The sequence below is a fragment of the Rhineura floridana genome, chromosome 2 (genome assembly GCF_030035675.1).
Source record: "Rhineura floridana isolate rRhiFlo1 chromosome 2, rRhiFlo1.hap2, whole genome shotgun sequence".
NCBI lineage: Eukaryota > Metazoa > Chordata > Lepidosauria > Squamata > Rhineuridae > Rhineura > Rhineura floridana.
In genome coordinates, this window is record NC_084481.1 from 22,257,246 (window position 1) to 22,284,581 (window position 27,336).

General features: G+C 41.2%; 1 protein-coding gene across 7 annotated transcripts in view; it reads left to right on the plus strand.

The window, feature by feature from the left end:
• RFTN2 (raftlin family member 2) overlaps positions 1–27,336 on the plus strand; it is a 57,423-nt gene that overhangs the window by 23,908 nt on the left and 6,179 nt on the right. For 3 of the 7 annotated variants that reach the window (XM_061608132.1, XM_061608131.1, XM_061608133.1), the window contains 2 exons: positions 11,310–11,388; positions 23,803–26,354. In XM_061608132.1, coding sequence (XP_061464116.1) covers positions 11,310–11,388; positions 23,803–24,069 — 346 coding nt within the window. In that variant the 3' untranslated portion in view covers positions 24,070–26,354. Of the gene's footprint in view, positions 1–11,309; positions 11,389–23,802; positions 26,355–27,336 lie in introns of those variants that run through there. The other 4 variants (XR_009760441.1, XM_061608136.1, XM_061608135.1 and 1 more) reach the window with 3 other exon arrangements.

Below are 27,336 nucleotides of genomic sequence, written 5' to 3' on the forward strand. Positions count from 1 at the left end.
TTAGTCTGCCTCTAAAACACTGTCTGTGGTACCATGAAGCAAGTGAATTGTCTCACTCCTTTTCTGATTTATATACTTAAGTTTTGTTGACTATAAGGAAGAGAGATTATATCTGGTGAACCTCTGAAGGTTTTCTGTTGCTAGAAATTCAGGTGTTAAGGTTTGATTTGACAAGACAGTTTTGTTTGTTTACAACTAAAAAACTACTTTGTTCTAAAGTTTAGCCTTGGGTCTCAGGTGATTTACTGAATCTGGGCCATTAGTGAATATAGAATAACAATGCATGGATACTACATATGGTCACTTGATCAGTCGCTACTATTTCTTGCAAATGGCAAAGAATCTGCATGCCAAAATGTTGGTCCTTGGTGTGTGTGACTTGTTTCATTTTTTACATTCTAGAACAGTGGTTCCCAACCTGGGGGCCAGGACCCCCAGGGGGCCCACGAAGTAATCCAGAGGGGGCCGTGAACAGTAAAGAAATGAATTATTTATTAATGTTTTTAAAAAGTCTTCACTCCCTCTACACTGTCTGCTTCCCACTGCCACTGCAGATGACACCTCCCCCTTGCTCCAAACGAGAGGGGAGGCCTTTTGCTGAAGCGCCAGAGCGTCTTTCAGGCGCACTAAGGGCAGGCATCTGCCTATAAAATACATGGCAGATGCCAAAGAGGGGATTACTATCACTGATTCCTGTCTCCTTGCACTGCCGCTACTGGCAACACCCTTACTTAGAATGAGAGGAGAGGGCTTTTTGTGAAGCAAAAAGAAGCAAGCCTGCAAAGAAAGGCTGCTTTTCCCCTTCCTTCCTTCCTGGCAGCCAGCCTGCCTCCCTGGGGGGAGGGGGTCACAATTTTTTTTCAGCTTATAAAGGGGGTCCTGTGCTCATAAAGATTGGGAACCACTGTTCTAGAACAAACTCATAGAACTTTAACTATTGCTCCAGTAGTTCAACTTCACTCTTACCGACCCTTTTCCTGCTCTTTATTGAACAGTTCAATTAATGGCAAAATCATTTTTGATGAACTATGAAAGAAATGTTAACTGCTGAATTCTCTTCTCATTGAAAGTGTAAAATAATCTAGCCCTGCAAAGTACAGGAGTATTTGTATGTAGAGAGATCACTTACGCTGCTATGGAAAAGCTTCTTTACTTTTTTATCAGGAGTTTGCTAAAGTCATTACACCAAAAGCAATTACAAGCATTCAAAGATATACTTTAGGCAAGTCCAGTATGATTTTTGCATGTAATGTTACAAGCTCACAAAAGAACTACTTCTGCACACAGCTTACACTTAAAGTATGGAATCTGTTCTCACAAGATACAGCAATGGCCACCAACTTGAATAGCTTTGAAAGAGGATTAAACAAGTTCATAGAGGATAAGGTTATCAGTGGCTACTAGCTATGATGGCTGTCTATCTATCTATCTATCTATCTATCTATCTATCTATCTATCTATCTATCTATCTATCTATCTATCTATCTATCTATCTATCTATCTGTCTATCTGTCTATCTGTCTATCTGTCTATCTGTCTATCTATCTATCTATCTATCTATCTATCTATCTATCTATCTATCTATCTATATTCTTTGATTTATATCCCACCCTTCCTCCCAGCAGGAGCCTCACTGTCAGTGACAGTATCCACTCCAGCCTTTCCCAACCAGTGTGCCTCCAGATGTTGTTGGACCACAACTCCCATCAGCCTCAGCTAGCATTGCCAATGGTCAGGAAGATGGGAGTTGTAGTCCAACAACATCTGGAGGCACACCGGTTGGGAAAGGCTGCAAGTCTAACCAGTAGCTGCGGAGCGCAAGTAAGGAGAGTAAGCACAGGTCCTTCTTGAGAACTTCCCATAGGCATCTGGTTGGCTATTATGAGAAAAGGATGCTAAACTAGATGGGCCTTTGGCCTGATCCAGCAGGGCTCTTCTTATGTTATTAAGCTACTTTTTAAAGTCCCCTCAGGTTCAAAAGTGGCTTTCCATGAGCTATGATGGGCTGCCATTTGACAAACATAAGTCCAAAGCCTACTTGGGCACACAGTAGTACTTGTGTGGTCCTTTGGAACTTAACAAATGTAAGTTTAACCCCATCCATGTACCTCAGCCTGTCCTCTTTAGAAATAATCTGGAGGTTTTATTGCACATTTCCGACAACTCAGTTGATTTAGCTTCTAACTAATCAGTAGTAGGATATGTTGAAAAAATGTATTTCATGTCTAGCCAACAGAACAATTATGGTACACCTCTTGTACGATAGATTCAAATAGGAGCATCAGTTATACTAAATGTATGAACCCCACCCACTCTTTCAGTAGAGCTTGCTCCTTGGGGTAAGGAAACTATCATCGTAATTCCATGGTGAGTGGAGTAGGTCAGGAACTGATCCAAGCAAATACAGTTTTTTCCCAAGGAAGTTGACCTAGTTCCTGAATCAGTTCTCCTTTTTAAGTGGAAAAACAGCATTGGTGTTACAGATACTGTTGATAAAATATTTGAGTGCAGTTTTTTTTTAATGAAAGAAGAGTACATTCTTGTCCTAGATAAAAGCAGGAGGAACTATGATTTTGGAGTTTTTTTAATAGTATCCTGAAAATCTCCATGGGGACTTGAGCTCTGATTAAAAATCAGTTCTAAAATGTTTGGTTTTTGAAGTTAAGAGTAACGATTTTACTATTTTGTTCTGTGGTCCTCATTTGGAACATTTTCTGTGCATGTCATGAAAAATAAAATTGAAATTTTGGGCAGGGGGGTAATGACAATTTTAAGTTCTCCTAAAAATGAATCACAAAAACTGTTACACAGTAGTGGAACATCTGCCAAAAGATATGATTCACTTTAGCCTGAACATAGTATTACTATTGCCTGAATCAAATCATTTTTCCAAACAATTGCAACCTTCAGAGCAGCATTTGTCATTCATCAGGGTCTGAAAGATCAGGTAGGAAAGGCCAGCAGGGGGAAAATTGAGCCATATTGCTTCCCATCCTTACAGATTTTAACCCCAACAAGTGCTTCAAGGCAAAAAAGATCTGGCTCTTGACTGCCTGTAGACAGGAACTGGGACATAAGCAGAAAAAGGAGAAAAGGGAAGTCTGAAATATTTCATAACTAGCCAACTCTTGTGTAAAATAATGTTTGAGTTATTAAATGGTGTTATTTATCATGTGCTAATAATGAATAAGCACCGTAGCACAATTTTTGAGCCAAATTGTGTATGATTTTATAAATACAGGCAGAAAGTGAAGGGAGTATTTCCGACGTCCGTGGACCAAGGAAACTCCATCGCATGGTGGGATGCAGATTTGCATTATCAACAACACATGCAGCCAACACCATATGGAGGAAGTCAAGTGTTGGCCATTCATATGCATGTACCAACGTGCATGTAATTCACCCAGTTATTGCCTTTATACCACAGTTTTGGATTTGGGAAATATTGTGGGATTTGATCAATCACATTTATTTACATTTTATTTATATTAAAATTTACAAGGTGCTTTTCTACCTCGAGAGCCCTCAAGGCAATTGTCACACTCCAGCAGGTGCCATCGAAGTCGGGGGTCCCAGTCCAAGGAGATATAATTTATTCATTATTTATTTAAGCCTCCTATACCTATGGCACTCTAGAAGGAAACAGGAATGATGATGAAATAATATTTAAAAATGCAATCCCATGTCATTAAACTGAGAAACCCTTTGTTAAAAAATGAATACTGACTGCTATTCTGAAGACAAAACATAGCAGCAACTTCACTTTTTTAAAAAATGGAGCAAATGCTACATTAATTAGTATTTGTGTGATCAGTTTTATGCTGTCTTTGTCATGGTGGATCTTCTTAAGAATGCAAATTACATGTCTGAATACAGAACAGCTTTTCCCGCAGTCTACATTTCTCTTTCCCTGTCCCCCAGACTTTGAACTCTAACATCAGAACTCAAGCAGAATCTTAATGACATTTAGTATACCTGTGTCTCATACACTGTGGTGCTAAATGTGAGAACAGAGTTTTTGTTTCTTTTTCCCTGCATCAGCTAGCACAATGTTAAATCAGTAGTGACTTGGCTAAAAACAAACCAATCAAAACTAGAAAGAGTGGGTTGGATTCAGAGAAGCACAGGGAGAGTTCTAGTCGCAGAACAGGCCTTTCCTACTTAATTCCTCCTGCAGCCTTCTGTGCCCTCCCAAAACCAACTCTTGCAGGTTAAGGGATTCTTTGGATGGGGAACGAAGGGGTGCCGCGGAAGGAGAGAACTGGCATCAGGAGGATAGCACCATTCTTGAGCAGCTGCCTTTCTGCTTGCTCAAGGTAATCTTTGGATCCAGCCTTGTAGGCATAAAATTGTCAGTGAAACTAGAGTAAAAAGAGTAACATGCTTAAGAACAAAGAAATTAACTTCCCTCTGCAGTTTTCTTTTTCACCCTCGCACACCTCTACCAATTAACAGCTTTATTCAGAATGTCAAGCCATCCTCACTTCTTTGAAAGGGTGTGAGTCTCCCACAACTGAATACTAAGTTATTACCGCACAAGCTTTTGTGGACTTACAACTTTTTCTTTGATGTAAATGAGAATAGAAGCAGTTGCCTTGTTGCAATCATTTTAAAAACTAAAACAAAGGGATTTATCAAGCCCACTTGGGTCACATGATCTGACAAAGTCAGCTCTGGCCCATGACAACTCATGCTATGATATATGTGTCACAGAGCAATCCAAACGATAGGAGCAAGCCTTTAAAATAGGGTTTGATTACACCACCCCTTTTTGCCAGGGTCACTTCCACCAGGTTGCTAGGCCGTTAGCAGGGGTATCCACTGGATCAAAGGCCCTCCTGTTACAGGAAGAGCACAATTTGATTTAACCCAAAGAAGGGTGGAATATGCATTTTTAAAATAAATACGAATCACATCCCCTATATACAAAAACTTAACATTGCCGCAAGAATTAATTAATTTCTAATTACTTCTTCCTCTAAAATATAATAAAACAGGAAACACATCTCTCTTCCCATGACTGCAGCTCCACTAAGTCTGCTTTTCAGTGAGCTTTATTTCCCTTCCCTGGCATCTGTGAAAAAAGGCAAGACAGCCTGTTCTATGAACAACAAACTGTTATGATCACCAGCTTCAACAAATGAACTAAATATACTCTACAAAACAGCCAAGTTAAAGAAACAGAGTGTTAAAAAGGCAAAAACAATGTTTGAACCGTAAACTAATTGCAGCAGCACGTTATCTCCTCTCATTAGTCAGCCTAACTTATACATTCTTTGGCAAAGAAGTAAAAGAGAAAGCAAGAGGATGAGATTCAACCTATCAAGCAGCTCCTTTTTAATGTGCTTTCCTTCCTCATTGAAATTCAGTAGAAATCCCACCATCACCCAGCTCAGTTGTGAATTAAAGTAAGCCCCTGGACATTATCGTGTTCAGCATTTTAATAAGTACAGACATTGAACATTTTAACTTTGCTTCCAAACTAAGTAGCACTCACCATTCCTGCTAAAATCAAGTTTTGACATAGTCAATTAATTATTCTACACCTTTGTTTGATAGGGTGCACAGACAAAGAAAATGGTTTGTCCTCAGACAAGTTCTGATTGCTCCCAGGTCAGTTCCTCAAATCCTGCCCCTTTTTTCTCCATCAGGAAGGGATGACTGTAATGTGATATTTCTTCTTTTTCTCCCTCTTCCTTTTACCTCAGGAGCCTTTCCCAAGGGAATCCATAGAGTTAGGAAGCTACCAGTCTATTTCAATAGCATGAGAATGGATTCTTTAGCCAGATATTACTATAAGGCAATACTTAAGGCCAAGCTAGATGGTTCACACCAGATGCATGTCACAGCCTCACAATGCATATTAAGTGGGTGGGGAGCTGTAAATTTGGTTGCAGGAGGGACAGCCTCCCCAAATAACATTTTTGTCCCTGAGGGAACAGAGTGTTGCTGGCAACACTACCATGGGCTCCTCCCGCCTGACCAGGAACTTCTCTCATAAACCCAGCAGAGCAGTGTAACGATATGTATGAGGCTCAAAAATAGAAACCAGCAATAGCAGAGGGAGGAGTATGAAGGAGGAACTGGAAGTGAGGGAGAAGAGACAGTGGGAGATTGTTAGAGGGGCTAGGAGAAAACAGTAGACCGTATAACTGCTCTCTCGCGCTCTCTAGGAAACTAACTTTCATACACAGATTATATTTAGGGTTACCTGTTTATTGAGCATTCATCCTGATTGGCTTGCTCAAAGCTTACACAGAGGTTTGCTTGTATCCTATCTTTATAGAGTATTCATTCTGATTTGTTTGCCTGGTGGTTATACATCTTCCTGTTAATAATTGGTTCATCTCACTTTTCAGTGCATTTTCCTGCCACTTTCTAAACTGCAAAACATCTTTTTAAAAGTTGTGCTAGGGTGACAAAGACTTTCAGTCCACTGTAAAATATGCAAAGCTCAAGTTCTGGCATGCACTTAAAGCCCTTCCACAAACGCATGATGGTCTGGAGGCACCATAAATTGGGAGTTCCTTCTGTAATTACACAAGCAGAGTCATAAGACACATGCAGAAAGGAGTTGTATTGCAATGGCTCCTATACTGCCAGCATAACTGAAAAAGGGGGCTTAGCTGGCCATTATGGTGTGCAGGTCACAAAGAGGTAGGAAAGGGCTGCAAAGAGTTAGAGCTAGTTGGCCCCTAAAGGAAGGTTGTACAATTACTTTAATTTTCTTAATGCAGGCAAAGTCATCAGAAACAGTCCAACTATGCAGTCACCTCTTCCTGACAAAGGCTCTGCGCCTTTAATTGCTGCATGTTATGCAATACAATAGTTCCATCTCCATGTCAGAAAAAGTCGCACGTGTTGGATTTTATCAAACAGCTGTTAAAGGCACAGAGCATTTGCCAATTAAAAAAATGGTGGCAAGACTAGACATAACGAACAAGAGCTTTGTCTGGATTGCTCCTGCAAGATGCAGTCTATCCTTGTCCAATGAGCACAGCTTCCCCTATAAAAAATATTGCCACCATCCCCATATGCCTTACTGCTCTTTTGTAACTGGATCAAGAAAATCATCGTTAATGCAAAACATTGTAAAGAAATAGGTTTTGTTCTCTGAATAGATTCAGGAATGAGAATTTTGTTTTCATTACTTCCAGTTATTTCATTGAGAACAAGATTTCTCTCTAAATTTTAGTTAACTACAGTTTCATCAAGGACTAAAGAGTCTAAAACATCTACGCCTTGATGCAGCTAAAGTTAATTGTGATTTTCCTTTGAAATCAGCAGAACAAGTCAATTGTGACTAAATTAAATCCCATTGCTTTCTGTGAGGCTGCAATTGTGTACCTACTCACCTGGGAGTAAGCAATGTGGACCTCAGTGGGACTTACTTCTGAGTTGATATGCACGAGATTGTGCTTTTAGCCTTACTGGAGCCTTGGTGGTATAGTGGTTAAAGTGTTGGACTAGGACTGAGCAGACCAGGTTCAAATCCTTGCTCAATCAAGTTCACTGGGTGACCTTGGGGCAATTACTCTCTCATCCTAAACCTACCTGACACTGCCTTGAGCTCCTTGGAGAAAATGTAATAAAAATACAAACTTCACTGGAATATTAATCAATGGAAAGCACTTGTGTTTTAGGTATAAACAATCCCAGTAAAAGTTGGAGGAAACACGTAAATGGTTTTAGTTTCATGTTTGGATAGTTTAATAGTATCACTCCTTCTAACAGCAAACTCATATAGTGAGTGTGGCCAAGATTGTAATCAAAAGGAAAAGTGGAAATGAACTGCCTTCAAGTCGATTCCAACATATGGTGACACTATGAATAGGGTTTTCATGGGTTTACCATTGCCTCCCTCTGAGGCTGAGAGGCAGTGACTGGCCCAGGGTCACCCAGTGAGCTTCATGGCTGTGTGGGGACTTGAACCCTGGTGTCCCAGGTTGTAGTCCAACACCTTAACCACTACACACCGGAGACCATTGCAAAACAAATGAAGTGCCAGAATTGTTGGGGAATCCTGAGATTTGCAGAAGTACAAAGATATCTTCACCAAAAAATCTAAGGGAGGAAACAACAGCCCAATTAGTAGTTTTGAACTGGGAGATACAGCTGGGGGAAAAATGAAACATTAGAGGGAGACAGTGTGGAATGCCCTGCTTGGAGAGAATAGCTATCTGGAACCCTGAAGAGGAACACTCCTTTTAGGAGGGATGATATGCTGTCTACAACATGTTGTTGTTGTCAGGTCCTCTCTCTATGTGTATTTGTATTGCCTCGTGAGTGCTTTTAGATCAAAATGCAGGGTAGAAATTAGTTAATTAACTGCATATTGAGATAGTCTCATTAAAAGAAAGAAGGGAATTAAGACAGAACGTTGGAAAGATTCTTGATGGAGATTGAGATGTCATAGGAGAAGCATTCACATGGAGGTTATTAGCCTATAAATTGCTGGAGCTAGATGTATTTAGCAAGCCCTGTTGGTTTCATTCAGATTTGTGGCCATTGTCTACAGTCATTATTATCGAGCTTGTTCATACTGTCGATTTATTGTGAATAATGATTTTTAACCTACATTTTGTGTGTATGTTCTGCTTCTGCTTACCTCGTTCTTCTTTATGCAATACACTCTCTCTTATGTTATCCTGGCACCTCTTTCTTACCTAATCCTTGGATAAGTCTTACATGCCCAGCAGCGCAATCCTCACCATGTCTCCTCAGAAGTAAATCCTGTTGAATTAAGTGGGACTTATGCCCATGTGATTGGGAGTAAGCCCCATTGAACTCAGTGGTACCCATGTAAGATTATGTCGTTAGTCTGCTCTGCATCTTTTTTCTCTGGTTACTTTTTATTTTTAGAATGGTTTTCTGCAGGTTTCCCTCCTTGCCCTCTTTTAAGAGTCCCGAAACCCACTTTTTCCTCTGTTGTTGATATTTGTATTCTGCTAATATATGTCCCTTGATGTTTCTTCATTCCTACCTCCCCCCCACCAGCTATTTCTTTTTCTTCCATCACCACCCCTTTCCTTTTGTATTTTCTTAGACTGTCTGTCTGTAGGCAAGGCCACAGTTTCCTTAATCATCTGAATAGCAGCTAGTTTTCCTGTCGGACTCCTAGTAAAAATATTAGTCTAGGTCATCACAGATGCTAAAAGTGAAGAAGAAACATAAAGATTGCTTGACCTAATCCAGCAAAAGTTTAACACTCCTCTGATTGATTTTACTCTTTTGATTGATTTCAAAGGTTTTTTTAATTATTTATATCCATTGAACTTTAAAATGCTTGGCTTGATTTGGTCGTGCCTTCTCTTTTTCAGGGACAGAGTTTTGTGTCATAATGTCACATTATGCATTTATATGAGTTGCAGGGATGTGGGGAAAATGTGAAATTATTTCCCTCCTTTCAAATCCCTAAGAAAAAAGGGAATAGGGTTCACAGTAGCAGACAATATAGGAGCATAGAAAGCTGCATTTTGCTGAGTCAGACTGTTGGTCCATGTAACCCAGTATTGTCTACACAGACTGGCAGCAGGATTTCTCTGCCAGGGGATATTCCCAGCCCTACCTGGTCATGCCAGGGTTTGAACCTGAGACTCTCTGTACGCAAAGCACAGGCTCTACCACTGAGCTGTGGCCCTTCCCCTAATATTTGGGATGCCATGCAAAATGGGCTTTAGCTAGGTAGGATTTTAATTAACAAACTCCACTTTACTGACACCACCTCTCCTCTCTCCCTTCCATGCTGCTATAGAGTGACCCGTCAAACGGTAAGCTGAAGTATGCAGCATGTAAATTTCCATAAAGACCCTCTTGTGTTGCCTGTCTTTTGGTGCTCACAGCAGTTCAGCTTGGGCCAAGCCTGGAAGAGGTGCTCAAGTCTGGAATTTTTAAATATGGTGGACCAGAGTATCTTAATTAAATGTATACTGAGTTATGTTGCTGGGGAAAATACTCTCTGCATGTATAACAGAAAATAGAAGATACATGAGTACAATAACAGAAATTCAATTTCCGTTCATTTTAAGTCCATTTCTGAATTCAAGGTGTAATGCTAAAACTGTTTTTGTGGAGAGCATCTACCACAGGGTCGGGGAAACCTGTGGCCCTCCACATGTTATTGGACTGCAGTTCCCAGCAGCCCTAGACAAGATAGCCAATGGTCAGGGATGATGGGAATTGTAGTCCAGCAGTATCTGGAGGGTCACTTGTTCCCCACCTCCTATCTACCACAATGTCAGTAAAAGGGGACACAATCCAGAACAGAATTAAGTGTATTAAAGCCATTATGTCCTCTGTACTAGGTAGTAGCTATGTCATTCTAATTCATTTACTGGCTTTGTGAGAAATCAGTGAATAGGCTAAATCAGTTGAGTTCTTGACTTTGTATGTGTGATTGAATAGCATATAATGTCAATTTCTTTAGCAAATTCCAAACTTATGAATTGGGTGACTTCCAACTCAGTTTGAAAAATAAATAAAGAAACAGTAGCTATGATTCCTGGAGTAGCACATGGATAGTATGATCATGTACCCAAACATTTTTGGGAATGCTGTTCTCTCAGAAGTTGCTTTCCAATAGAATCCCCAAATTGCTATTTCAGTACTTTGCGTTCAAGACACAGTTTGGAAATTTTGTGTGATCCTTTTTAAAAGGGAAAATGTTTTCAGGGCATGAACATACTTTTCCCCAAAGTTTAAAAAGCGATGGGGGGGGGAGTTATTTCCCCTATGTTCAGCCTTTGCAAAGAAAATGGTCAGAAAAATCAGATATGTATTTGGATGATCTACCATTTGGGATTGCAGCCAATATTCCTCTTTCTTTTTTTAAAAAAAAGCTAGTTAATTGTAGCAATTGTATCAATAACTTTTTGCTTAGAATAATAAAGAAAAAAGCTTCAATGGTGAGCAAGACCAGTCAAGGAGCATTCTCTCCCTACTTCACCCAGCAAATCTGGCAGGACAAAAGATTTTATCTGCAAGCATCCCCAGAGAAAACGAAAGTATGTAGGAGACAGCTGGTTTGGACTGGAACAAAGGGGAGATTAAAAATAGCTTTAAAAGTATGTAGGAAGAACATAATCTTACGTACAAACGTTAGCAGTGATAGAGCTAGAGTGGGTAGGGTAGAGTACAGCTGTTCTACGTAGCTAAAATAAGCTGTGTGCTTGTGTAGGGAGGGAGGGAGAGTGTGATATATGGCACAGTTATTCTGTGTTAATCTCACTAATTTCAATGATTGTAGTTGAAAGGTGGAATAAAATTATAAATAAATAAATAACATATTAAAAACACATTTATTTTTTCAGTGAAGGAAATCTGGCCACCAAGCAAGTTGTTTTCCTTCAGAGGCCTGTTATGTGGAATCCAGCTGCTCAGACGCCTGAGGTAAGAATAGTGATCTGAGTAGGTATGATGAAACAGAAAAATACAGATGTGGAGGCAATGGCTATTAGGAACTACTGATATGACAGATTAATTAAGGATAATATTTGTCATTACACAGAGGGCTGACGAAAAGAGTTTAAAGTGACAACCAGAGTATTTGGCTCAGATTATTTTGTGTATCTTTTCTCCTGTTCTTTTCAGTAAACTTGTTTCCTAACAAATAGCCTAATGGATGTGTAGATTTAAAAAAAACCACTAGTTATTCCTCCTGCCCTTAGATTCTTAGTTGAATCTTCTGCAAAAACCCTTTGAAGAACTTTGGCATGTCCCTGCAATCCAGGGCACCCATATAAATGACACCTAGGGCTCTGTCTGTGAAAGAAAGAACTTCTTTATTATCACAGCAGAGCAGCAGCAGTGTTTTACTCCACTCCACAAGAAGGAGCACATTGTGTAGGGTTATGCAACTACTAGGATGAGCTGTGCAACAGACTATTATCCATTTCCTCACAGGATGAAAAAGAAATTAAAAATAAAAATAAAAAGTCTCAGAATAGCTTGTGCAGTTGCTGACCTCAGATGATCTTTCATCCAGCTGCGTAATTTCCCCGATGAGTAGTATCTGCAAAAACCACATGGACCACTTTGCAGCTGCTTGAGCAGGGTGTGGTGCTCATGGCCACTCTTGTATTCATGGCCTGCAGTAACCTCTCTCCGTGGAGTCAGCATGGGTCAGGTACTGGATTATTGTTAAGATTTCCCTTTAGAGGACAGCACTACAAGCTACAGTTATGGATATCTTAAATGCAATCTTCAGCAGTGAATTCTCGTTCATGTATTTTTATTGGATGACATACTGAGTTGTTAGTTCTTAGCCAAAAAGGCTGAAATACTTAGGAACACAGGGAACAGGGGAGGCTGCCTTATACTGAGTCAGACCATTGGTCCATCTTGCTCAGTGTTGTCTACACTGACTGACAATGGTTCTTTGGGATTTCAAACAGGGGATTGAACCTAGGGCCTACTGCATGCAAAGCACGTGCTCTGCCACTGAACTACAGCACTTCCCATTGGAAGGGGAACTTCCAGAAGTATCCAGTGCAAATCAGAAGCTTCACAGATAATTTTAATCCATTTATTTCCAATCCTCATGCCGAGTGAGCCCGTCATTCAAATGTGCAATACTGAAGTGGTGCACAGTCAGAGAGGTAGTAATTGAGCTTGACTCCATCCATCGATCACAACTCATGAGGGTACCATTGCAAACATACTCAAGATAAAATAGGGACAGCAAAGAAGTTGATACTTACTGAGCAAAGGTATGTGAGAGATTAGTAGCCCTTTGGGGTAATATTAGCCCTTTGTATTCTTCTGTGGTGTCCAGTTTATAATTTGGTCATGATGGAATAGTTGCAGTTATCACACAGTAAATACGGTAAAGTGAAGCATATTTTTCTTTTGAAGTCTCTACCTAGACTTGTATAGCCTAACTTCCTTAGATGTCCTGCTTCACAAGATCTAATTTCTTTCCCCATCCCCAGTTCATTCATCCACTGTTTACTGATCCAGTTTTATAAGAACTCTGTATTCCCTCTGTGTAACAGGTTCTTAAATATATCTATTTCTAGGGTGAGAATTTAAAACATGGCTCAAGCTTTCCTTTGAACTCACACACTTTTTCATTCTCACTTTCTAAAAATCAACTTTAACAAAAAACAGCAACTGGTCTTTCCAGCTATAGGAAATGCATTATAGAATTTAAGAAAAGAGGGCTGAAAATTAAGAATAAGAGGAAATACAGGAAGTAGGAGCCTATTGTTTAAATCAGAAATCATTACAAATAAAATTTGCAAAACAATATGTATATCTATTAATGTTGGTGGTTGCAAATTGGCAACTCTAGACTAAAGACAGAACTGTTGGTTCCCTACCTGAATGGTAGTTCTGTGTTGAGGGAAAGAAACTCATCAGATTGGGTTTTGGTGCCACCTTGTGGTCACAGGCAGGAAAGACAACTTTGAAGGAAGTAGGCAGCTCCCATAATGCACTCCTTCAGTTTGCGTCCTTGCCACGCTCGAACAGGTTAAAAGAGAAATAACAGCTATAGACAAAATGTCTACGTCCTTATTAGTGAGTAGATACGAAGAAAACCCCTTATGTAAAAATTGTAGACTGACAGTATAGTTAAGAGGGCAGCCATTACCAGGGTGTGGCCTGATGAGTTTATTTCCAGCAACAGAGAACTACCATTCTGTGTAAGAAAGAAAGAAAGAAAGAAAGAAAGAAAGAAAGAAAGAAAGAAAGAAAGAAAGAAAGAAAGAACCAACAGTTCTTTCTCATGTTGCTGGAAGAAACTCATCAGATTGGGATTTTCTAAAGCTTCCCATGTAGGGTGGGAAATATATAAGGCTGCTCCCTAGTCAAGAAGGGCCTGCTGGAGGGCCCTCCTGCCTCGGCCAAGGCATAAGTATCAATTTTATAGTGCCTGGCAAAAGCACTTGGAGGTTTTAGAGCCTCATTGGTAAGAGCTATGCACGCGGTAATCCATCTTGATAGAGTGGAAGAGGTTACTCTCCATCCCAGTGAGGCTGAGTGGAAGGATACAAAAAGTGTGCCAATTAGCCTAGTGTCCTTTAGTCCTGGCAATATAGACCTTCAAAGCCCACTGACATCCAAAGAATGCCAAGCACATATTAAGGGATGGGGAGGGGCTGGGCAAAATTTGAAGCTCTTCCTGTCAGTGAAATTTTGTAAACACTTTAGGTATAAAGGAAGGATGTGTTCAGAGAACAACTCTATCCTTATGAAAAATGCAAAGGTGTTTGGCCACTGAAAGGGCATTCAGTTCTGAAACTCTGTGGGCAGATGTTATGGCTGCAAGGAAAATGACTTTGAAATACAGCATCCTTAGTGGGATTGTGGATAAGGATTCAAAAGGAGGCTTCTGCAAAGCGTGCAGTACCTTATGCAAATCCCAGGAGGGAAATCTGTGCACAGTAGATGGACACTTTAAGGTTGCCAGGAGAGAATGAGCAGCTAGAGGTGCAGACACCGGGTCTGAAATAACTGAAGAAAGTGCTGCAGCTTGTCTTTTCAAAGTGTTAGGTCTAAGGCCCTTCTTAAGGCCATCCTGGAGAAAGGCCAGAATATGATAAATTTTTGCCTTGCAAGCAAGACAATTCCTTGGAGGAGCACCATGAGTCAAATGCTTTCCATGTTGAGGCATAAATGCGAACAATAGATGGGCATCTGGAGGTGAAGATGGTTTCAATCACCTCAAGATTAAGACCAAACCTTCTCAGACATCTCCGTTCAATACCCAGGCCATCAGCTGGAGGCAGGCTGGGTCTGGGTTAGGTAGAGGGCCCTGGGAAATTATGTCTGGAAGACTTGGAAGGTGCCATGGAGGAGACATTGCCAGAGCCAGAATCGACGACAACCAGGGGTGTCGAGGCCAGAAAGCGGCTATCAAGATTGGAAGCACTCTTGCAAGTACTCTTGGATGAAATAGCCAGTCTGGGTTCAGGCCTGGTTATGGGACTTAATCGCCCTTGGTCGCCCTGATGGATAACATTTATCGAGAGAAGGACAAGGAGAGTGCAACTCTGTTACTTTTACTTTATCTCTTAGCGGCTTTTGATACTGTTGACCATGGTATCCTTCTGGGCTGACTTGGTGAGATGGGTATCGGAGACACTGTTTTACAGTGGTTCTGATCCTATCTCCAGGGTCGCTCTCAGAGAATAGCATTGGGTGATTGTCTTTCGCCCCCCTGGCAGTTGTGCTATGGGGTGCTGCAGGGTACCATCTTGTCTCCCATGCTGTTTAACATCTATATGAAGCCCTTGGGAGTGGTCATCAGGAAATTTGGGGTGAGGTGTCAGCAGTACGCTGATGATACCCAGCTCTATTTCTCTGTAACATTTGAATCGAGAGAGTCCATGCAAGCCCTGGACTGCTGCCTGGACTTGGTTGTGGGCTGGATGAGGGCCAATAAACTGAGTCTGAATCCTAGCAAGATGGAGATGCTGTGGGTTGGTGGTTCCCGAGTTTGGATAATTGGTCAGTTGCCTGCTTTGGATGGGGTCGTACTCCCTCTGAAAGAGCAGGTCCATAGTCTAGGGGTGCTCCTGGATCCATCTTTGTCGCTAGAGGCCCAGGTGACCTCAGTGGCTGGGAGTGCTTTTTACCAGCTTTTGATGGTAAGAAAGCTGGGGCCATTTCTGGACTGGGATAGACTGACCACTGTTGTCCATACACTGGTAACCTCCAGGTTGCATTACTGTAATGCATTCTATGTGGGGCTACCCTTGATGTTGGTCTAGAAGCTGCAGCTTGTGCAAAATGCAGCAGTGAGACTGCTCACTGGGACAAGGTATTGCCAACATGTCACCCTGCTCCTGAAAGAATTGCACTACCTACCAATTAACTACCAGGCCAAGTTCAAGGTTCTAGTTTTGGTGTACAAAGCCCTATACAGCTTGGGACCAGGATACCTGAAAGACTGTCATATCCCTTATATACCCAGTCAATCACTGCTGTACAGGTGAGGGCCTCCTGCAGATACCATCTTGTCAGCATGTCCGTTCCGCACAACATAGGAAATGGACCTTTAGTGTGGCGGCACCTACCCTGTGGAATTCCCTCCCCTTAAATTTTAGACAGGCACCATGTCTGTTATCTTTTTGGAGCCTACTGAAGACCTTCTTTCAACAAGCCTTTTAAGTTGAGACCTTATCCCAGTCTGTGTATGTGTTGGAATTACTTTTTAATATGTTTTTAAACCTGTTTTTAAAGATGTTTTTAAACCTTTTTTAAAAAAAATGTTTTTAAAGATGTTTTAATACATTTTAAAGTCTGTTTTTATGATGTTTTAAAGTGTTTTTAGTGCTTTTATTTGCCACTCTAGGCTCCTACTGGGATGAAGGGCGGGATATAAAGCAAATAATAAATAAATAAGATCACATGAGCCTCCCTGATTTTTTGTAGGACCCATGGTAGGATGGGTACTGGAGGGAAAGCATAAGGCAGTCCCTGGGCCAAGTTGAGGTGAGAGCATTCAGACCTTCCGCCCTGGGGGAGTGGAATCTTGAGAAGAACCTTTTGAGCTGATGGTTGTCTTCTGACACAAAGAGGTGTACCAGGGGTTCCTGAAGTGATGTTGAAGCTGAAGAAAGATCTTTGCATGAAGCATCCACTCCCCTGGTTTCACTAGTTGCTGACTCAACCAATCGGCCTGAACATTGAATGTCCTGCTGATGTGTTTGGTGGACAGGGATTGAAGGTGAACCTCCACCCAGTTCAGAAGCAGGGAGGCCTCTGCTTGCAGTTCTGCAGATCTCCTCCCCCTTTCCCGGTTGATATTTGCTTTTACAGTAGTGTTGTCAGTCCTTAAGAGGATGTGAGATAGGTTGCAATGAGGAATGAAGAACGGCAGGGCAAAGCATGCTGCCCTTAACTCTAACCAATTGATTTTCTTCATTTGATCTGCTGGAGACCAACAACCCTGAACCATGTGGCCCAGGCAGTGGGCTCCCCATCCACTAAGGCTGGTGTCTGAAATTATTGGTGTCTGGGATGGTTCCATGAAGGGAACACCCCTCTGAAGGTTCTGATCCTGGGTCCACCAGGTCATGGCTGTCCTCATTGTAGGAGTGAGTTGGAGCTGAATGTGCTGCCTGAGAGCAATGGCATGTTGAAACGGGAGAAGGAACCACTGAAGAGGCTATGCAGGATGTTTGGCCCACAGAGTCACTTGAGATGTTGATACTAGAGACCTATGACCCTTGCTAAAAACATTAGGTCTGCTGTTTCAGACATCATTAAAGAGCTGCTATCTTGATGGACTGTGCCCTGTCCAGTGAAAGAGAATTGACCCATTGACCATGTTGAGAAGAGCTCCTAGATGAATCAGGTGTTGTGTAGGATTCGGGTGACTTTTCTGGAGATTCACCAGGAAGCTGTGAGACTGAAGTTCAGCTAATTTCGATATCTTGAAGTACCCATGACTTTGTTGATGAGCAAATGAGCAGATCATCTAAGTAGGGGTAGATATGGATGCACTGGAGGAAAGATGAGCCTCCAGGGCAACCATAACCTTTGTGAATACCCTCGGTGTTGAGGCTAGGCCGAAGGATACAGCTTGAAATTAGAAAAGTTAGTGATTGTAAGCAAAACGAATACATTTTCAGTGACTGAGGTGAATGGGAATGTACAGATAGGCTTCCTTGAGGTCTGTCGATGACAAGAAGTCTCGAGGATGGAGAGCCTCCTTGATTGACACCAGGATTTCCATCCTAAACTTCCTGTGCACAACCCACTGGTTTAGAAATCTGAGGTCCAGCACAGCCCTCCAGGAATTTCGTTCCCTCTTTGGTACCACAAAGAATATGGAGTAGATGCCGAAGAAGAATTCTCCTGGAGGGACCAGTTCTATGGCTGCCATGGACAGTAGGTGTTGAATAGCATTCTGTACAGTCTCCTGTTTCACTGAAGAGTTGGACACTGGTGAGGGAAGGAATCAAGGTGCCAGCCGGGACCAGAATTCGATTTTGTATCCATGGAGAATGGAGTTGAGGACCCATTGATCTGTTGTTGAGGTCTGCAAGGTGTAGAAGGATTGTTGAAGGCGGCCTCCAACTGGGGTTTGGATGGCATCATTATGGATGTTGAGCCCACCCTCCTTTGTTAGAGAGCAGAAACCTGGCTCTTTGTTGGAATCTGGAAGAATATCTGAGCTTGCTCCAGTTGCCCCAGGTGGGTCTGGAGTCCTTGTACCTCTGGGGTGGACGAGAGCTCTGAAAGGACTGACTCGATGGATAAGGAGAGAATCTATGAGAGAAGTGCTTGTCATCTCTCCGAAAGGAGACCAGCACCTTCCTCTTGTCTTTGGATTCAACGTTTTTCGAGGCATCTTCTCCAAATAATTTCCCTCCAGAATAAGGAGCCATAGACAGGTTGATCCTGGAGGTAGTATCCGCCTCCCAATGTTTCAGCCAAAGGGTCCTTCTGGACACCACATCTGCCACCAGAGACCAAGCTGCAGACTGAGTTGCATTTAGTGTAGCATCTGCCACATATGCTGTCAGCCTGGAAATCTTCAGGATGGAATTGTGACCTCGATCTAAGCCCTGGTTTGGGTTGTTGATCAGGTCATCCAACCAAACAAGGGCTGCACAGGTGAAGACTGAAGCAGAAGAGGAAGCTCAGATTGTCAAAGCTGCATCTTCATGTACCCTGCATAGGGCAAAGTCTAGATGCCTCTCGTTGGGATCCCTGAGCTCAGAATCTCCATCTTTGGGAAGGAGGTTCTTGGCCACAAGAGCAGATAGTCAATGGCTGAAATTTTCAGTAGTTCTGTAAATTCTGAGTCTAGATTGTAAAACTTGGTGAGAGAGAGAGACTTTTTATATTGCAATGGCATAAGCCATTCTGCCTTAGTGATAGTTTTAAATGGCCCAGGGACAGGAATAGACTTAACTGAGGACTTAGGCTCAGGTAATACAATCACCCACTTAGATTGAACTGGAGATGTGTCAGTGGCACTGGAACTAAGGTCAAGAGTTGCTAAAGCCCAGGATAAAATGAGGGCAAAATAAGACTCATGAAAGAGACAATGAGAGGATTGTTTCTCTGTCAAGGAGCCTTCGCTCTCTTTCATTTTACATTGTTATGTTATATTGTGCTGATAAGAGGGAGCAGGTTCTCCAGCATTGTCAATATGGGTTAGGGGAGACTGCAGTAACAGATCTTCCTCTGGGGGGGGCAGCTTGTCTGTGAGAGGGACCCCTTGGATGAGACAGGGCTTGCATAGAAGGTCTGTCCTTGGAGGTGGATGGGACAGCCTGGTCAGATACATGAGCAGAGTCGTCATGAGCAGGAGCAGTAGTTTGCACTGGTGCTCTTATTTCACAGACTAATTCTCCCAATAAGGCATCTTTAATCTGTTTTAAGTATATCTGCAGTCAGGGAGAAGCTAGATTGAGGAGAGGCAGATCCCTGGTTGGGGGAGTATCCCTGACCTTGCTGGAACAGGCCGACAGACAGCTGGTGAGGTATGACGGGATTGAATAAACCCCACAAAATAATCCTCCTCAGAGGAGTAAGCGGAGAATACAACCCTTAGCATTTAATTATTCCCCAAGTCACCTTGATGTTGAAAAACATCTCCATGTTGTTCCCGGTTCTTATTCATGAGGAAGCACATTGTAGCCTGAGCCCCAGAAAGGTGGCTGGAAGCACTAGTTTGAAGACAGTTAAGACATGCCCTCTTGGCTGCCTGCTCAGCATTTCCCTTAGACTGCGAGTTTAAATGGCGACGTTTTGCGTAGCTTTGTGGGCAACAGGCTCAGCAGAACTGTGTGAGGGTAAGAGGAAAGGTCCATCAGCAGACATGAAGGCTCTGCATTCATGGCGCGAAAAGTGCAGCTGAGCAGCTTGTAGCAAGTATAACACAAGCGTCTGACAAGAGGACGCGGTGGTCGAATGGCTGCCACTGAGGTAAAAACATCAGACCTCTGAAGAAATAATACCAGTCTTTCCTCCCCAAAGTGGTAAACAAATCAGGGGGGAGGGGAAGAGGACGGAAGGGGGTAAAAGGAGAGCGGTTTTAAAAACGAGTTGTTGTTTTTAAGTGGAAAAGACAGAGGGCAGACAACAGGAAACAAACTAAACAGTCCCGGATAGCCCTAAGCAGCATAGGAGAAAAAAAGAAGAAAGTGGTGGAGAATACAATGTAAAATAATTCAAGCCTGAGGAAGATGGGAGCTGGAAGAAAAGCGACCATTTCAAGAGAGGCAGGGAAATTAACTGAAGGAGAGCATTATGGGAGTTGCCTACTTTCTTCAAAGTTGTCTTTCCTGCCTGCGACCAAAAGGTGATGCCAAAACCCAATCTCATAAGTTTCTTCCAGCAACACGAGAATGAGCAATACTGTGGGATTGGAGATTTATTTTAAAATTTATATCCTGCCTTTCTGGCAAAAAAGGGCACACAAGTTATAAAAGTATATAGAAATCATTCATTACAGTACTCGGGTGTCCCTAGAATACTGTTCTGTAGAATAGTGGGGGAAGTGGATGGATTAATGCAGGAATGCTGTTCTGATGTCATAAAAGCTAGCATTGTAAGGAAGTGTGATGCCTGTCAAGTGGGTGGTTTATAATGGGTGTGTGTGTGTGTGTGTGTGTGTGTGTGTGTGACTTGTGTCCCTGCAGATATACTGTTATACCTTAACTCCAATAATCCCTGCCTATTGCCCATACTTGCCATGGTTAATGAGAGCTGGGAGTCCAGCAATAGCTGAAGGACCGCAGGTTTCCCATCTCTGGTTCATGACCTCTTAGTTGACCCCTTGACTCTCATTATTTCATGAACATTGTCTTGTCTACAGTCTCTTTTTCTGATTAACTCAAACACATACAAAGTGTTAAACCACTTAAGGAGAAACAGACAACTCAGGTGTGACTGATCTTTGCAGGGAGCAACTAGTGAGATGTTTCCGCACTCAAGATGGCCATCCACAGGAAAGAACAGCTTGCTGAATATTGGGGAATGTTCAACAGAGTACATTGTCAGTGAGCCTATGCTTGCTAGACCAGGGGCTGTCAACCTTTTGGGGCGCATGGCTGCATTTGCAAACTGGAGAAACTGTTGGGCACCACACACATGCACTCATATTCTCCCCTGACCCCCTGTCAGCAATTAGGCTTAAAAGAAGTATTCTCACTTTTTTTCAAGCCTGTGTGCATGTATCTTTCTGGAGAGTGCAACCAGGAAGGCAAGAGTTAACTTTCTTTCCCTGCAAGCTCCAACAAGATCAACACCACCCTCTGCAACAATTAGGTTGCTTCGAACAGGGGGGGAAATGCAGGTAGGTATTCAGTACAAATTAATGTTAATATATCTTTTCAGTCATTCACAACACTGATTTTATTTTTTAAAGCCATTAAGGTCCCAGTCCAGATATATGCCTGCATATTTCTCTGAGTTGCTGATCAAATATTTAGTACAATCAGCTGTCAGCACTACTCATATTTGAGGAAAGGAATCAGTCTCTGATCAAAGCATTCATGAATGACTGTGCCAACCATCTGACCAGGGCTGTTCTTGTTCCAGCATCAGAAACATGCATGCAAAACCTGTGTGTGTCCACTTTCTAATGCATGCATGTGCTCCCATAGGCATGGGGCTCTCATTGGTTCAGGATAAGGGTGTATTCAGTACAGAATATCCCGTATTCCTAAATTTATTGAAGACAATGTGTTGGGGCCAGAGAAAGTGAAATTTACAGTGTAATCCTATACATATCTACTCAGAATTAAGTTTAATGAAATTTAATGGGGTTTACTCCCAGGTAAATGTGCACAGGATTGCAACCTTAGGATTAAGTGAGTCATAACTAACTTTTGATATTACTTTCAATGATAACTAAGTGGGCCTAACTTGCTTTGAGTCCAAATTAGCATGAACTTTCTTTTTAACAGTTAGTGCCAACTTAAAAAAAAAAATTGTGAATTTTCACACTCAAGAAAACCTGTCCCTTTTCTTCAGGATCTTCAAAAAGGCACCTTCATTAACATTCTCCAATGTTTTCTAAACTATTGAACTGTGCAGTCCTGTGCAAGTTTACTCAGAAGTAAGTCCCACTGTGCTCAATGGTCTTTACTTCCAGCATTATGGCCATAGTAACTTTCTATGCGTAACATACTCAAGACACTTAAATAAAAAGATGGGACATCAACCACAAACTAACCAGTACAACTGAAAAGCTTATTATTAACATTAAAAAACACCCTAAAACAAAACTATATTATTGTAATGTAATATGTATTTAAAATTATATTTCATTTATCTCCTTCATTTCTTCTTTAGTCACTTTTAGATCATGTTACTAACATTAGAACAGGAAAATCTACAATATTTAAAAACCTCAGCTCTGGCTGAATTACCTCTGCATTCCATGTGGAAGTAGCATCAGTTCTTGGAGATTTCCTCCAAGAGATGTGATAAGTGCAGCAGCGCTGGAAATATTTAAAAATTCTCGTAGCTTTTACTCTTAGCCACCCTGTTTTGCCTAAGAAGGATACGAAGTAGCTGCACCATTCTGGTGAATACCTCCCACAGGAGTCTGAGGTTTTTAGTTACAGTGAAATCAAAGAGAGGGTGCAGAATGACAACCTTTTACGCTTCTGTACCTTAAAGGCTATAAAGCTCAAACAACTGCTGGTGCCCCCCTCCCCTATTATTTGACACAGAATATTTAAAAAGAAGGGCACAAATGGCCGTTCTCTTGCATGCTTCAAAGATTAATCAGTCACTTTTAACTCAAATGGTTTAGAAGCTATATTTATTTGAATTGCTAGCCCATACAGCCAACACCTGTCATTATGGTCCTAAAATGCTCACATCAAGCTGTTGCTCTATTAGCGATTATGTTTAATAATAAATTATAGGTGCTTTGAAGGATACAAAGATTTGGATCTAGACTTACTGAATCCAATGGAGTTTTGTCCAAGGTAAATGGGGTTAGGAGTGCAGCCTTAGTAATGCTTTGAGTAGACCGCTGAACTATGCCTTTTTTCAGTCCAACATATTTTCCATTTTAGAGTGTCCAAATAAATGACATAGTTCAGGGGAGGAAAGAGAGGATGTCTTTTATCTAGAATTGCCTGCCCTGCCATAAATATTCAGGGGATACAGGCATCCAATTTTCAGATAAACAGAGTGCCTGCTTTAACATGACATCCAACATCTTACTCCTGAGATGCCAGCACAAATTGATCGCTAATAAGTATAAATATTGGTGTATATTCTTAATACATAGCCAAGTCATATCTATGAGAGCTTACTTTATGGTCTACTTGGTTAAGAATGCCTTTCGAGAATGGAGTGATTCTGAGCAAGTCATCTTTTAGGTCAAAAATAAAACACAGCATCTCCAGCATTACAAAAAATATGCTTTTGAGCACTAGCTCTTGTGCAGATATGGTCAAGTTAGGGATGCTTTAGCACAAGGACAGGGCTCATTGCTGCATTAATGTTTGGTCCCTATGACAATACAAAAGTGCCATGAAAAAGATACTACTAGGCAGACTCCCCTGTAGCTCACTTACACAGCATCTGAAGGCTTTTCAAACTCCTGGGAACTTGGCTATACCCTGTGTTGACCCCACATAATTATGAAGACAGGGATGGGGAACTGTATGCCAGAATTGGATCTATCTTTAGCTTCACACAATAGATATCAACGTTTGCATCACTGCACAGGAAACCAGTGCATGGGACCACACTGGAAATTCTGCAAATATTCAGCCATTTTATTCTTGATGTTTGTTCTGGAATCCAAGCTCATACTCTTTCAGGTCCCTGCCTCTGTTAACTCTGCCTAATTCAAGTATTCCCTTTTCATTAAAGAAGAAATCCACCAAGCAACTTAAAGAAGAAAAAGGAAAAGCTTCCAGCAGAAGTGTTGGATTAGACACAGCTACTTCCCAGCCTGCACAAAATACACATCCTACTGATGAGTTTCATCTGTCTTCTTCTACACAGTGTTGGGCCAAGGACAGGTCTGTCCAGTTTGAAAGCGTCCCTGGATTCAGCAGCAGTGATGGCATACTAAGGGAACTAGATGATGGACAGTTTGACCAAGAAGATGGAGTCACTCAGGTCACTTGTATGTGACCGGAACTGGATTAGAGAGGACCTGTACATATTTCAAAGAAATGTAAAAATAGAATTTGCTTTTTATACGCGCTGGTATAGTTTTCTTTTTTTTCTTAGCCAAACATTTGCACAGTATACTCCCCAACTCTAATTATGCTCCTGTCTTGACTCTTACTTGTATACAATTAGCAGAAGCGCTGACGTTTGAGTTAGGTCTGCCTTATTAGGATTTTGCATTCTTAGAACACTATATGCCACTGATGGCAGAAACAACTACAGATGAGATGTTGGCTTCTGCTCTACTGGAAAACGTAACACTTTCTCCAAAGTGTGGAAATATAATACAATGGCATTTCTCTAATATGCTATTTTGAACTTTAGGAGGTTTAACAACAAATTAAAACTGTACATAGAGAAGTGTGTCATTTTTAAGTTTCAGATTTAAACTCTCCTTGTGTTAGAGCCCAGAACTCAAACACTAAAATAAAATTCCTACTAAAAACAAATCACTAATAGGGTGTGATCATAAGACTGCAAGAATCTGGCTATTTGTGAATGTCTGAAAACCATAACCAACTGGAGAGAGATGAAAGGATTTAAACCCAGTGCCTTACTTCACTCTTATGAATATATGATGCTGCTTTATACAAAAGGTCAAAATACACGTGCTGTGAGATGAAACCTATCTTTGCATCTAGTCTGTAGGCTTTTAAAAATATAAATTGCTTCAGAAAGGGTGATAATTAACTGGACTGGAGCAGTCAATGGGTGGGAATTCAGCCCTTTCCACCCCAGTTGTGTTCATGCAGAAAATTGCTGTTCTGAAGCTGGCATTTGCTTTGTAGAGAAATCCCCTATAAATCTTCTTATATTTAATAAATCCTTTGCACATTAGGTGCAAAGACACATTCAAATCAGGTCATCTGTAGCTTGGTCCATTGGTCTATCTAACCTGATAGTACTTTCAAGTTCAATTAGTAGCACCTCTCCAAGGTTGCAGGTAGAAGCTGCTTTGTAGCTGCTGCAGTCCTTTAAACTTTAACCTTCTGCATGCTAAACAGTGGCCTACAGTCCCTATCACCTAAGGCAGTGATAGGGTCAGCCTGTACTGGCCTCGTACACTGTTTGCAATGAAGGGGCCACTACAAGAACCAGAATCTACACAGGAGTGACACTAGGGTATTTTTTTTCCCGGGAATTTTTGCAATTGAGTGCATCAGTATTAAGCTCAAGTACAAAAAACTTCTGAGCAGATATATGCTTCAGTAGTGTGTCACTAAGCCATAAAAGCATATGAACACCCACCAGCATGGTTTTTAAATGACATGAAAAGAGCATGATGCATAAATATTGTTTTAAAAATTGCTGCTCATTTAGCAAAGATATAAAAGCAATACATAGGAAATGCCAACACTTCAGTTTTATCAGATCAGCAAGTGGGTTCATACATAGTGTTGTGTGTCAGATATAGTCATCAGCTCTTGGTATTGCAGTAACTAAGATTCTGAGGGCACAGCAAAGTTGAACATTTCTTTGTTAGTCCCAAGAAGACCTCTGCTTACTAGAATTCAGGGAGGAAAATATGATAGCATTTGTGCAATTACAATATAATTTGAACCTTTACCCTTAGTTACTACAGTACTATCAGTTTTTGAAATTACTATGTCTTCTATTCTCATCTGCATATAAGTAGGAAGCATACAGTATGATTTAGTGCATATTTCGTAGGAGTGGTGTCACAATGTGTTCAGTGGGGTTTACTCCCAAGTATACATGCAGAAGAGTACAGCCTTAGTGTAGTCACTGACTTTCAACACAGAAAGATGGAATTCTGGAAAAATAAGAAGGAACCACTCATAACTAAAACCTAAGACTGGGACAGCAAAATGGCAGTTGCTTCATGCCCATATTTATCATGCCCTTTGGAAGATCCCGAAGAAATGAAAGTACTATTGAATTGATAGTGGAATGGGTTAAAATGAGAGACAACCTTGTGCACAACTTTCTGTATAATTATGCTAGCATTTATAATAAAGCATTGAGGGGGGAAACATGAGTCGTAATTTGCAAACACTTCAAAGTTTTGTCAGTAAGAGGGTTCAAACATGAAGTGCATGTGTCTATGTGCAAATGCTCATACCATTTAAACAGATGAATAACTTTCTTGAATATTTTGTAAAATAGATTTTAGTTTGGTAAGTATACAGTATCTAAATAAACACTGCTGATCCTTAATGGATGGATGAGTCCTATTCTCTCTATCAGTGCATTTACCTTCAAAGAGAGTTCTCATAACATGAATTTGGAACAAAATAAAATCTCTTACAATGACCCATTTGCTTGTAGCCTCTTTTTTTTTGCCCCATGGATCAGCCACTCAGGTTTTAATATTTTCCATCTTTTGATTTTCTGTGAATCTTGTTCATACCTCTTTTACTCATATAGGAATAATTCTTCATATAGTTGTGATAGCAGTAACAAGTAGTTGAGCTGTTTGTTAAACAGACAAAGCAATGATTTTCATTTATAATATTGTCAGGGCTGAATATGGCTGTTTGGATTTCAGCTACTGGTGTTTTAAAACAGACTGGTGTTTAGCTCTGGCCAGGAATCAACAACCACCCATTCCTATTTATTTGGTCCTTGGCTCTTTAGGTTGTTTGGTCACAGAACTACCCTGCCCCCCCATTAACACAGTAGAATATTCTATTGGCCGTTGCATGTGTCTTAGTGGCATAATCTGCATTCTGAACACATCCTAGGCATTTCCCATTGTTTTTAAGAAATTGCTTGTTGTCCAGATCCTAGTACTCCCTATAAAATCAGTTTAATTGCTACACCACCATGTCCTATTTACCCTCAAAGAATTTTTACAAGCATGTATCAACATAAATATCCCACCTACCTCAAAACACTGAGAGCAGAGCAGATCACAACGAACTGGCAAGTACAGCTTCAGCTTTCTCAGTATAGGACAGTGTTTGTTGGAGCTTTTTTTTTCTTACAGACCAACATGGCTACTTTTGCTTTTTAATGTGTTTTTTGACACCTGAATGCTCTTAACTAGACTACCTTTTGCTAATTATAGCACACCTCACCCTAAGACAAGGGCATATTTGCCTATATACACATGGTGAGGAGCACCCTGCATATCTAAGAACAGATGGAAGAGATTTGGGGGCAGGAGCAAGGTGAGGCTGTATATGTTAACAGAACATAAAGCTCCAGATATGCCGTGGAGAAGCAGTATTATCTTTCTGCTCATACAAGACATCTCTAGATCCA